Here is a 12,020-nt window from a genome sequence, read left to right as displayed (position 1 = left end):
TTATTATTGAATTTTGATGAGATAGTATGTCTCTAATTAAAGATTCACGAATTTGTTATAATAAATATTGCATACGAGAGAACGGTGCGATTGAAATTTTATAATCACAGTACAATCGTACTATCCTTTATTTTAATGATTGATAATATCGGTATCGATTTGCGACAATAATAAAATCGATAGTGTATATAATATTCTGTCTCTTGGGAATACAACTACAAAGAAACTGGTATCAAGAAAGAAGATCCTTTGTGAATTACTCGTAAAATTGACTGACAGAAAGAGGCTGATTCAAGCAGAAAACGTCGTAACATGAAAAATCACTCACGTCGCTCTTCAATCGTTCTCTTTTAATGAGAATAACGTCGGACTTGTCTCTAACAATACCGTGTAAAAAGATTCAGACATCGAGAAATTCTGTAAAAAATTGGAGCACAGAGAAAATTCGCATGGAATCGAGGAAAAAGAAACTTTCCACGATATTAATTTGCGAGCCAATGTTAAGCTTACATTCATATTAAATTAAAACAATCCCCTAACAAATATTATATGTATGGCATGTGTAATATTTAACTGTTTGACATGGTAATTATGTGCCTAAAGAAATAATAGTAATTATTTCTAATTATTTATTTATTTATTTATAATTATAATAATAGTAATTATTTTTTAATAGTAATAATATTAATTATTTAAATAATAGTAATAATAGTAATTAAAAAAAGATTATCTATTATTATTTAAAAAATAAAATTTTTTAAATAATAGTAGATAATCTTTTTGTAATTACCTTAAGTATATAATCAGAAAATTTAAAACATAATTTAAAAGTATTTATAAAAGCATTTAAATATAATTTAATATAATTAAATATAATTAGTATATAATTAGTATTTAAATATATTTCAAAACCAAAGTATTTTAATAGTATTTAAATATATGTCAAATAGTAGCTTGTATCTTGTATTTAAATATTTTATTTCGAAATATCTGCTCAACTCTGTGTGCATGTATATAATAAGTAATAAGAAATATATTGTGTAATTTTTCATATTATACTCTAATAAATGTATTTATTACGCAGAAATTTTTCAATCGTATTACGTAGTTATTTTTAAAAATACAATAAAACCTGTCTTTATTAGAAGCACTACACAGCTGAAATCGTGATACGCTCGAGGTGCTTTTTTCAATATATATCTTCTTCAAACATCAACGTCCACATTAGAGAATATTTGCTTAATGTCATTGTCAAGCGGCACCGAGTGCGGAATATTCATAAAACGATCGCGAAACGAGAATTAGCCGCATTAAATGGCGTACAATTTGCGCTCGTATACGCGATCGATTAGTTTCATCCTGGTATGCGTGTCGGAAATTAATGGCTGCCAAGTTTTTTGAAGGGGCGTCTCAGAATCCTTGATCTCAATCTCGCTAATAGATTCTCTTTGACCCTTCATTAATCCGAATAAATTGTCGCAAAATGAGCTTCCAAGAGTGTAATTAAATAACGAAATCCTATATACAGTGAAATTAAATATTTGTGTACGTGAATGGCTTTTCTAAATATTTAATATCAAAGAGCGCGCGAATGACTCACAGGATTTTCATCTAAATTTTTACGCGCGAAAAGTCACCTACAAGTTTCAAGGGTCGTTAAAGAATTAAAGTAAACTAATTCCCGGATATGTTTCCCATATGAACGTCGGTCAACGAGGAGAAACACATTATCCGACGCTATTATCGCGTGTTCTTCCCTTTTTGCACGTCAGCGAAAATCCCGGGTCGCGTCGGGGAATATAAATACATAAATTAATTCGCTCTAGAAAATTGGATCGAAGATTTTTCTCGAATTTAAACCGATAATGTTGACGTTCTAAAACGAGCGGGACTCGTATTATGTTTGTCGAGCGAGCAACTTTTCGCTCTCTCAGACTACCGTCATTAATTATTCGACGAAGAGATCAATGAGAGCTTAATGGAAAACTTTACTTTTGACCCATCTTATATATATAGGAATCTAAGTCAGTGGTGGAGAAACAATTGGCTTTAATCGCTTAATCGCTTGACATCTGGCTTCCTTCAAGTGTCGGAACTCAAATATATATCGAACATTATTATTAGAATCAATCTATATATATTCAATACCGAGAAACTTAAAAATTAAAAAAGTTTCGATTACGTCACAGTTAGAGTGTTCTGTTTTTGGTAAGATTTTATTATAAAAATCGCATGGAAATTTTCGCGATAAAAAATTGTATAGTGCAAATTCACGCGCAAGTCATCTATCAACTGCCATCAATGACTTTTGCCCCTTCGCCATTTTCAATTATCGTTTTCTTTCGCCATACCACACCAGAGACACATTGAGAGTGTTTTGCGATTAAGCCGGGGAACAATAAGGGAGTCCGGCGCCGTGCGGTAGCAAAAAAGGAAAAAAAAACAAGAATTTGCTCGTAAATTTCTGCAACGTCGCTCTCAACGACGTCGCCGACGAATACGACTCCGTCGTTCCACGCTTTTACGAGCGACCGGTAGGGAAACTTTAAGGTTTACTGACGCGCGAAGAAACGTCCGAGACCAAGGTGACTCTATATAGAATATTCCGATTATATGTATGTGGCTCAAAGCGTGTCCTTGTAATGTAACAAAAAGAGTCATTTTTATTACCTCCTGTTGCTACGTGATAATAATAATAATAATAATAATGATAATAATAATAATAATAATAATAATAATAATAATAATAATAATAATAACGAGAATAATAAACGACTAGTTCCAGCGTTCAAAAAAAATCATTTTTTCATTTTTTTTATTGAACAATGTAATGATGAAAATAATAATCTAACGAGGAAATATTTGACGTGACAATCTAGGGAGAAAGGTAATGAATGTGAAATGTAAAATTGTTGAGAAATATTAAAAATGACAAAATATAAAAAAGATTTATTTCACGACCAATGCTGGCTATTGATATTTATTTAATAATTGATATTTATTTATTTAATAAATTTATTAATTGGTAAAAAAATAAATTAATATATAAATAATAATAATAATATTAATAAATAATAATAATAATAATAATAATAATATATATATATATATAATATTAATAATTAAATAAATAAATTTATTTATTGGTCGTGAAATATTTATTCTTGGACTGATGATATTAAAGAATCTTAATCATTAATTTATTAAAAAAAAAAAAATGTTACGCAGATCACTCCAGTCCTTCTGCCAAAGGTAAAATCGAGGATTCGCATGCGTAAGTAGTACTCACCAAGTATGGTTCCGACGCTGCTGCCTATCGCCTCGGAAATCGCACCGTTTGCCAATGCGTCCAGACAGGCGCTAAGGGCGCACGCACACGCACTCGTACCTATAAGGTACTCCAGCACCATGTTCCATCCAATAATGAATGCTATTAATTCGCCTACTGTCACGTAACTGTACATATAAGCGCTGCCGGTCGTATGAGGCACTCGTACTCCAAACTCGGCGTAACACGCCCCTGTAATCACGCAAAAAAAAAATAAAATTATATTTAAATTAATTTTAATATAATTGTATTTAATTAAATTTAACTATATTTTTAAATTACACAATTTAAAACACACAAAAAAAATAAAATTATATTTAAATTAATTTTAATATAATTGTATTTAATTAAATTTAACTATATTTAAATTCTATTTAAATTAAACGTGTACCAATTTTTGACTATCTTTAATAAACACAAATAATATCATATTACATCCAGATTTATCACTCTTTATCGGCCTTTTAATTGTGATTAGATGTTTAAATTAATTAATTAATTAATTAATTATATATAGAAATAGCGATAAACTTTGTTTTATAAGTAAAAAAATAATTTGTAATATATATGCAAAAAATGCAACAATCTTTGAGAAAATCTTTGTAAAAGTAGTATTAATTTAAAAAAGAAAAATCTGCTTTCAGCAAATGTGAATATTAATCGAAAAAGCTTGCGAATGAAAGTGCAGCCAACATGATGATCGTATGATAATATCAGTGCGCTAAGTTCCTCAGTTTTGCGAGCTCGTCGCCAAAAGCAGATTACGAGGTGCGACGTATAATATTTCTGCATTGCGCTGCGAGCGAGTATTATTACGCTCACTATACAGACCATCATTATGCTTCTGTAACGTATAACCGACTGATTAAACGTCGGCTCAGCCGCATTTTCAATGCGAATTACATTGCGGAATAAATCCGCGCACGCCTATATAAATATCATGTAATCCGCTTTACATCCGCTTACATCTTTTCAGAGTCGCCAGATGAACGCTCTGGCTCTCTTTCTCTCGCACACTTTCCTTCTCTTTACTTTTTTCCACGGTTTAACGATATTAAATTATTATTGTTATTTAGAGCGGATATATTCGCCACCCGATTTCGCATTTTCGACGTCATTTTACCTTTGACGTCAACCATCGCTTTTAGTTCTGCTAGTCGACGCCGACAGAGCAAGATTAAAGGAATCCAATCCAAAAATTCCATGTATTGTGATTTACGAAATACAGCCGTCGAATTTTTGAGGAGAGTCTGAGAAAAAAAGAGAGGACTCTGCAAAATTCTCGCAAAGTTACTAAAAAGGTGTAAAGAATTTTATATGTAATCACACTGAAAAAAAATTCTTAAATTAATAAATATTTATTTCAATACTGCCTAATCAATCATTTATTTAAAACAAGTAAATACTTATTTATAAATATTTAATTTCTTTGTTTGTCACATATTGCAACTTATTGCACAAAAATATAAAAGGAAATAAACATAATTAAATTTTGAAAAGGGAGAAAAACTTTGAAAAGGATTTTCTTGTATCAAATAAATAGTTTTCACATTAAATCTATATTATTAGTTTCAAGTAAATTATTTATTAGGCAGCATTGAAATTAATATTTATTCAAATTTAATAATTTTATCTTTCATTTGGATATATTTAAAATTTTATCCAAGATAAATTTCCATATTTTCATCTCATTTTTATTTAGCTAATTTTAAAATCATCTAAGCACAATATTGATCTCTTCGCTCGTCACGAGTTGCAACTTATTGCACAAAAATATAAAAGGGAATAAAAATAATGATAATTGAATTTGAAAAAGGGAGAGAAACTTTGAATCGATATTGAAGAAAAGTCGTGATTTTATCCTTCAGTTAATACCATCTGCATCTGATTTGAGATCGAGGAAAGAGAATTCTTCTGGCGAAATGACACAGTCGCGCTCTAGAATCTAGAATGCAAGCGTTGATTTCGAGATTATTACGGGTCAACTACTGTGTATAATACTCGCCACTGGTAGCCAGCAACATCGCGCTTATTAATGACGCAACGAATTAATTTAACAACACGACGACGTGCCATGCCCTAGCTTTAATCCTGCCATTAATTCGCGCGCGCAGCAGCGGTATTCCTGTGAATATCGAGTTAATTAGAGTTTTGCTCTTTACATCGATAATTATCGCCGAGAAGATGACTACGGACGAAATAATAACTGAAATGCGTCTCACTTTTTTCTATTTTACAATTTCACTCATATTTTTCTTACACACGTCTTATACCTCTCCTCTATCGCGAAGGATGAAAAGTGACATCCGCAGGATTTTTTTCCAGAAGGAAGCATAATTATTCTTTCATCTTTTTTTTCTTTAATTTTTTAAATTTATTTTATTTCATTTTTAAACATCTTTTTTTTCTTTAATTTTTTAAATTTATTTTATTTCATTTTAAAAAATTTTTTTCTAGATATATGTATTTATTTCGAGAGCTGATAAAATATTCTTAATATTGTCTATTTTTTTCATTTTATTTTTATATATTAAATATACAAATAAATTCCAGTAATTTTAAAATTTATTTTTCTATTAATTTATTTCCATTTTTTATATTAAATATACAAATAAATTCCAGTGTTTATTTAAAAGGAGAGCTTAGTTTTTTTATTGATTCCAAGGTAAATATCCCCTCTCATCTTCCTCTGCGGACGAGGATGTTGGGGTTTATAAAACGTTGTTAAAATCTTTTAGCAGAAACACTGACTGTAAGAGAGTTTGCGTGGTTTAATTACTTTATAAATTATTTAAAAGAAAAAACTTATCCATCCAAGACAGGCGGATACTGACGCAAAATGACGAAAGAGACGTGAGAATTGCATCGCAAAGATATTCTTGTGAAATTGCAGATGATAAAAGGATGCACTGCGAGCGACGCGAGAGCAACACACAGGCCCAATTGAGACGATCTTTCGCTTTTGTATATGTTGCGTGAAATTTGTATCCGCAATTTTGCAACGAGCGAAAACCTGCAGCAGGTCTGTATCAACATAGGCGTCTGCAGAAATTTTTCCAGGAGAAGAAGCTTAATGAAATTTTTTTTGTTTTTCTCCTTAATTTTTTTAAATTTTATTTTTTCGTCATTTTGTTATTTTCATATTTTATATTAAATACACAAATCAATTCTACAATGTTTATTCAGAAGGAGAGCAAATGCTTAACTTTTTACTGATTCCAAAAGGTACATTTTTGGTTGGTTTTTTTCATTAATTTTTTTGAATTTATTGTATTCTATTTTATTTTATTTTCATTTTTATATATGAAATATACAAATAAATTCCAGTGTTTATTTAAAAGAAGAGCAAAAGCTTAATTTTTTTATTGATTCCAAAAGGGGCATTTTTTGAGTTTTTTCCTTTAACTTTTTTGAATTTATTTATTTTTTTATTTTATTTTTATTTCTACACAAATAAATTCCACAATGTTTATTCAAAAGGAGAGCAAATGCTTAATTTTTTACTGATTCCAAGAGGCACATTTTTTGTTTGTTTTTTTCATTAATTTTTTGAATTTATTTTATTTTATTTTATTTTCATTTTTATATATTAAATATACAAATAAATTCCAGTGTTGATTTAAAAGGAGAGTAAAAGCTTAATTTTTTTACCGATGCCAAGGGAGGCAAATGCTCCCTTTCGCCTCCTTTTTTGGACGCCCATGCTGCATCTTATACGCGAAACAATTTACGGGGATGTTTGGGAACCTCATATCGCGTATACGGTGGAATAGTAAATTTTTATATTCGACGGGATATTTTTGGCGCTTGTGCTTTTGCGCGAACAGTCAATATCGATATTCAAATGGCCGACAAGCTCTCTGTTATATCGATACGAACGATAGCGATAGGTGTTCGGTGTCGAATAGTAAAGTAACGAGCAAGTACTTGTGTAACGGTAAACTGACGTAAAGTTGAAGCACCTGTACAGCTGTAACAGTACCTATAAAGTAACGCGCAAATACTTGTTAAAGTAAACTACTCGTAAAAATGTCAACTCTCAGTTTTAATTGCTAATGATATCTAATTTCCAAAGGAGAGCGTTTCTGTAGGAAAATTTAAAATATTAATGTATATAAACAATATTCTATTTTCGACTACAATGCAAAATATAATTGTGCTATTTTAAATTATATAAAGAAAGGAGAGAGAGAGAGAGAAAAGAAAATATTATTACTTCATCTGGAGAATTTGCAAGCTGTAATGTTTCTATTTCGATTCGACTGTGTTCGACAAAAAAATTCCTTTTAAAATAAAAGCTTCGATTGCGCTTTTCTGATAACGTCGAGGACGATCAAGACGTTTATATGAGAGAAATAGTCCAGTAAAATTAGACTTTTACTTAAAAAAAATTATAATCAAGCTGAATTTTTATGGAGATCTTTATTTCAATGTTCTAATAAAATGCTAAAAAATACTCTCAATTTTAGTCAGGGCGTTTTTTATGGGAGATAAGTTTTAGTTTTTTGCCATTATCTTGAAAACTATCAATTTTTTGAGAAAAATAGTTATTATCAAAATTGTGGCTTATAAAATTCCCTACACAAAAGCTCTGTATACTTTTTTCGTGGAATTAATCGTTTTGAAGATATAGAGCGAAATGAGAGGAGCAGAAAAATTATATTAAAAATATTGCAACTTTACTGCTCGTTTTACTAAAAAACGATTAAAGGTATAATGACCTTTTTTATAGAGAATTTTATGAGCTACAATTTTTATAATAACTATTTTTCTCGAAAAATTGATAGTTTTCAAGATAATGGCAAAAAAACTAAAATTTACTCCTTTTACCCGCTATAAAAAAACGCTCTGGTTGAAATTAGAGGATTTTATTAGAACACCAAAATAAAGGTCTTCACAAAAATTCAGCTTATAACTTTTTTGAAGTTTTGCCCTTTCCAAGTCTAATTTTACTGAACTAAAAAATTCTGTAGAGAGAATTATATGTATATTTACGACTTAAATCCGAGCTCGCCTTATACAGTCGACAGATTTATATCGTGATATATGGTCGCGCAGGAAGACGAATTTTCCGGATCATATCCCGATCCGCCGAAGTCCATATTTTCACGGAGAAAAAGGTTCCTTATCCCCGGGCACGCACACACCGCGGATTAGTTACGTTACTCTTTCTGTACTTGCATTCGCGAGAGAGAAAAGCGTCTGATTTATCGCGCTATATCCGAATCACATCCTTTGCCAAAACAACACGGGCAAGAAAATTCCCGAAAACGTCACTCCGTTTTACGCTAACAATTGCGAGAAACGTGTTGCGCATTTTACAAAAGAGGGATAACTGAATTTTCCGACAGAATGACGCTTAACTCCATTTATATCATTTGTCAAGCCGTTCCTTCAGTCTTTCCTTTTACGATAAGCTGAACGCGGCAAAGAGAACACATTTTTTAATAATATTATTTATTTATTTTTATATATTTACTATTTACATATATTATTTATTCATTTTATAATTTTGAATAAACACATTTCTCATAAAAATAAACAAAAGTGCTTCAGAGTATTTTTCGTAAGATTTCAAATATCACATTATATTTTTATATATTTATTTATATACTATTTATTCATTATATAATTTTGAATAAACACATTTTTCAGAAAAACAGACAAGAGAGTGCTTCAGAGTATTTTTCGTAAGATTTCAAATATCACATTATATATATTTTTTGCGCGCACGTAAGCATTATTATTTAAATATAATTCGAAAAAAGGAGATTCATTCGGTCATGTAACTTTGATAGGGGTCGTTCGCATAAATATTTATTAGCCTCTGACTGTCATACATCATCGTGTCCAGTTAGGAAGTATTATCCTCGTTCCGTCGAAGCATTGACATCACACCCACACGATACAATCAGCGCACATGTGGCTGTCCATCGTTAAATTGATCGCACGTAAAAATAGTCGGAGCCTCCTTTCCGCCGATGAATAAAGGCCACTTGCACCCTTTTCTTTCTTTTTCCCTTCCATCTCTTTCCTTCGCACGCTCGTTTCTTCGACCGCGAGAATTGTGAATCACGGTAAAAATAAATTCCTGCTTTCGTATTCCGCTCGCGTGGACCGTGCAGATCTGGCATTATTACCGCGTATTATTGAGCTACGAAATCGCCGCGATCGCGTGAAAGCACAATCGACACGATACAGACCCTGAGAAAGAACAATCGCGAGCGACAAATTTGATAAAGTCGAGCGCCAAGTCGGAATTCGTATAGTGTGGAAACAGAGATTAAATCGTGACTTATTGTATATTCAGATAACGCAATCTCGTTTCCGATATATAAGCTCCGTTATTAATATCCCTTAGCAAGCAAGTTCGGAACAGATGCAAATGCAAATGCAGTGCCCGGTAACACATTTTTTTATGTATATATAACAATAGAAAATTATATATCACTGAAAAAAATTTATTGAATTTGAATAAGTATTTGTTTCAATATTGCCAAATAAATTATTTATTTGAAACTAATAATATTGATTTGATTTGAAAAATATTTATTTTATATAAGAAAAACCTTTTTGAAACAAATAAATATTTATTTCAATACATGATTTATTTCACAGTATTGAAACAAATATTTATTAATTTAATAATTTTTTTTCAGTGTAGAAATATTTAAAATTATACAAATAAACGCAAAATTATATATAAAATATGTCCATGCATAATTAGATAAAAGTGCCTATATATTAATATATATATATAATAAATAAGTATTTCTTCATATATATATAAATATATATAATATTATAAATGTTTTCAAAAAATATTTCTAAATATCTCTATAAATATTGCATAAAAACATTTTAAAATGATTTTAGGAATATTTCAAAATAATTTAAAAATTTTTTGTAATAACATTTTTTAGAATATTTAAAAAAACTTGTAAAAATATTTTTAAAAATATTCTTCTTTATCGCTCAGATAATATTATCTTAAATATTTGATACATATTTTTGAAATATTAGTTTAAATCTATATTCAAAAATATTTTTGAAACACGAAAAAGTAGACATAGAAATATTTTAAAAATATTTTCGAGAATTATTTCATTTTTTAAAAAATATTTTCCAAAAATTTGAAAAATATTTTGTATTGTATGGGTGTTTCATATATAATTTGACATGATTATATATGAACCCTTAAAATTTATATAATTATGTATAAAAATAGACATATTTCACATATAATTTTACGATTATATATATATATATATATATATATATATATAATTATACAATTATTTATATATAATTATATATAAAAAATTTTTCACCGAATGGCTCTGCAATACGCGAATGTGATTTTTTAAATTAATTTTTAAAATGTGTTTTTTCTTAATAAAAAAAATTTTTTTTTTTTTTTAAGAAACGTAATGCACTTACCGGAAAAAATGGAAGCAATGGCTGCGATAATGAATGAGACGACGACACCAGGTCCGGCAACGCTGCGCGCCACCATTCCTGCGACAAGGTACATCCCTGTCCCGACGCAGGAGCCAACTCCTAAAGACGTCAGGTCCAGAGTCGTCAGGCACTTCTGTAAACAGTAATGCGGAAATGTATATTAAAAAATCTGCGCATTTTTTTCTAAACAAATCTCAATGATAAGCGAGAAAAAAGAACTTTTAAATAAAGTCAAATTAATATGGTTATTCCAGCATTATTTTTCAAACTAATTTATATGCTAATTATACAACTTCTCAAAGTAAGGATGTTCTTTACCGGGTTGAAGTAAGCGTATTTTCTTATTCTAAAATAACAATAATATAGTTCGCTTAAACTGCGTCAAAATAAACTTGCAATTTCCATAGATTCAAAGACAGAGATATAAATTCGTTATTTTGTCTACAAAACAGTTAACCGAAATAAAAAATAATTTCAACGTGTTTTATTGAATAGTACTATATCCACTAAGATTGATTTTTTTCTAAATTTCTTTTACAAAAAAAAATTAACCGGGATAAATTATTGTTCAAATTATCGTATTTTTGATTTTTGGAATAATAGATTCCCCGTGCACACGTTCGATTTTTATCAAGTCATTTTCCCTTGAAAAATCGGTGAATCATCGTGGGAAGATATTTAATATTGCAAAGCATTACCGTTGATCGCATAAGTATATATAAACTACAGGTAAATAATATAGCGAGTGCGATAAGAAAAGATGCGAGAGACACTTGGCAGCTTTGCAGAAAAGAACCTTTCAACTGCACTTCGCACTTGTTTGTATGCACATCTTTGTGGAAACAGTTGCATCTTCTACTCGACTTCTTTCTAGAATGTCAGTGCCATTTTTACTGCTTTCCTCCGATAGTTATTAATAAACGCGAAACCCTCTCCAAGTGTGCCAGGGGTTCTTTCCCATCTTGATCATGAGAGAGTGGCTAAAATGCTGGTGTGCGAATAAAAATAAAGCAATCGCAAAGTTTCTCTCACATACGCGATATTATTAACATTTTTGGTAATTGCGACAAAATAAATGGCCTCTCTTTTTTGACACTCAAACAGTCTTTTATTATTTCTATTTTTTGTTTATGTATGTGTGTGAGGAATTCAAGAATATTTTTCTCATTATATCAATATATCATATTGCTTTTATATGTATATTCTATATTATCTTGTAATTTATTATTAT

At 29.9% G+C, this 12,020-nt stretch overlaps 1 protein-coding gene across 4 annotated transcripts in view; it reads right to left on the bottom strand.

Moving 5' to 3' along the window:
- Positions 1–12,020, bottom strand: part of LOC114937780 (solute carrier family 7 member 14) — a 104,664-nt gene that overhangs the window by 36,151 nt on the left and 56,493 nt on the right. For all 4 annotated transcript variants that reach the window (XM_085486105.1, XM_085486104.1, XM_085486103.1 and 1 more), the window contains 2 exons: positions 10,769–10,922; positions 3,290–3,520 (listed from right to left, as the gene is read on the bottom strand). In XM_085486105.1, the coding sequence (XP_085342231.1) occupies positions 3,290–3,520; positions 10,769–10,922 (385 nt within the window). The remainder of the gene's footprint in view (positions 1–3,289; positions 3,521–10,768; positions 10,923–12,020) is intronic.

Source organism: Nylanderia fulva, unplaced genomic scaffold, assembly GCF_048542155.1.
Source record: "Nylanderia fulva isolate GAGA-0341 unplaced genomic scaffold, ASM4854215v1 Scaffold4, whole genome shotgun sequence".
Classification (NCBI taxonomy): Eukaryota; Metazoa; Arthropoda; class Insecta; order Hymenoptera; family Formicidae; genus Nylanderia; species Nylanderia fulva.
Note: the sequence above shows the minus strand (reverse complement) of the source record. Positions and strands in the feature narration are given on the sequence as shown.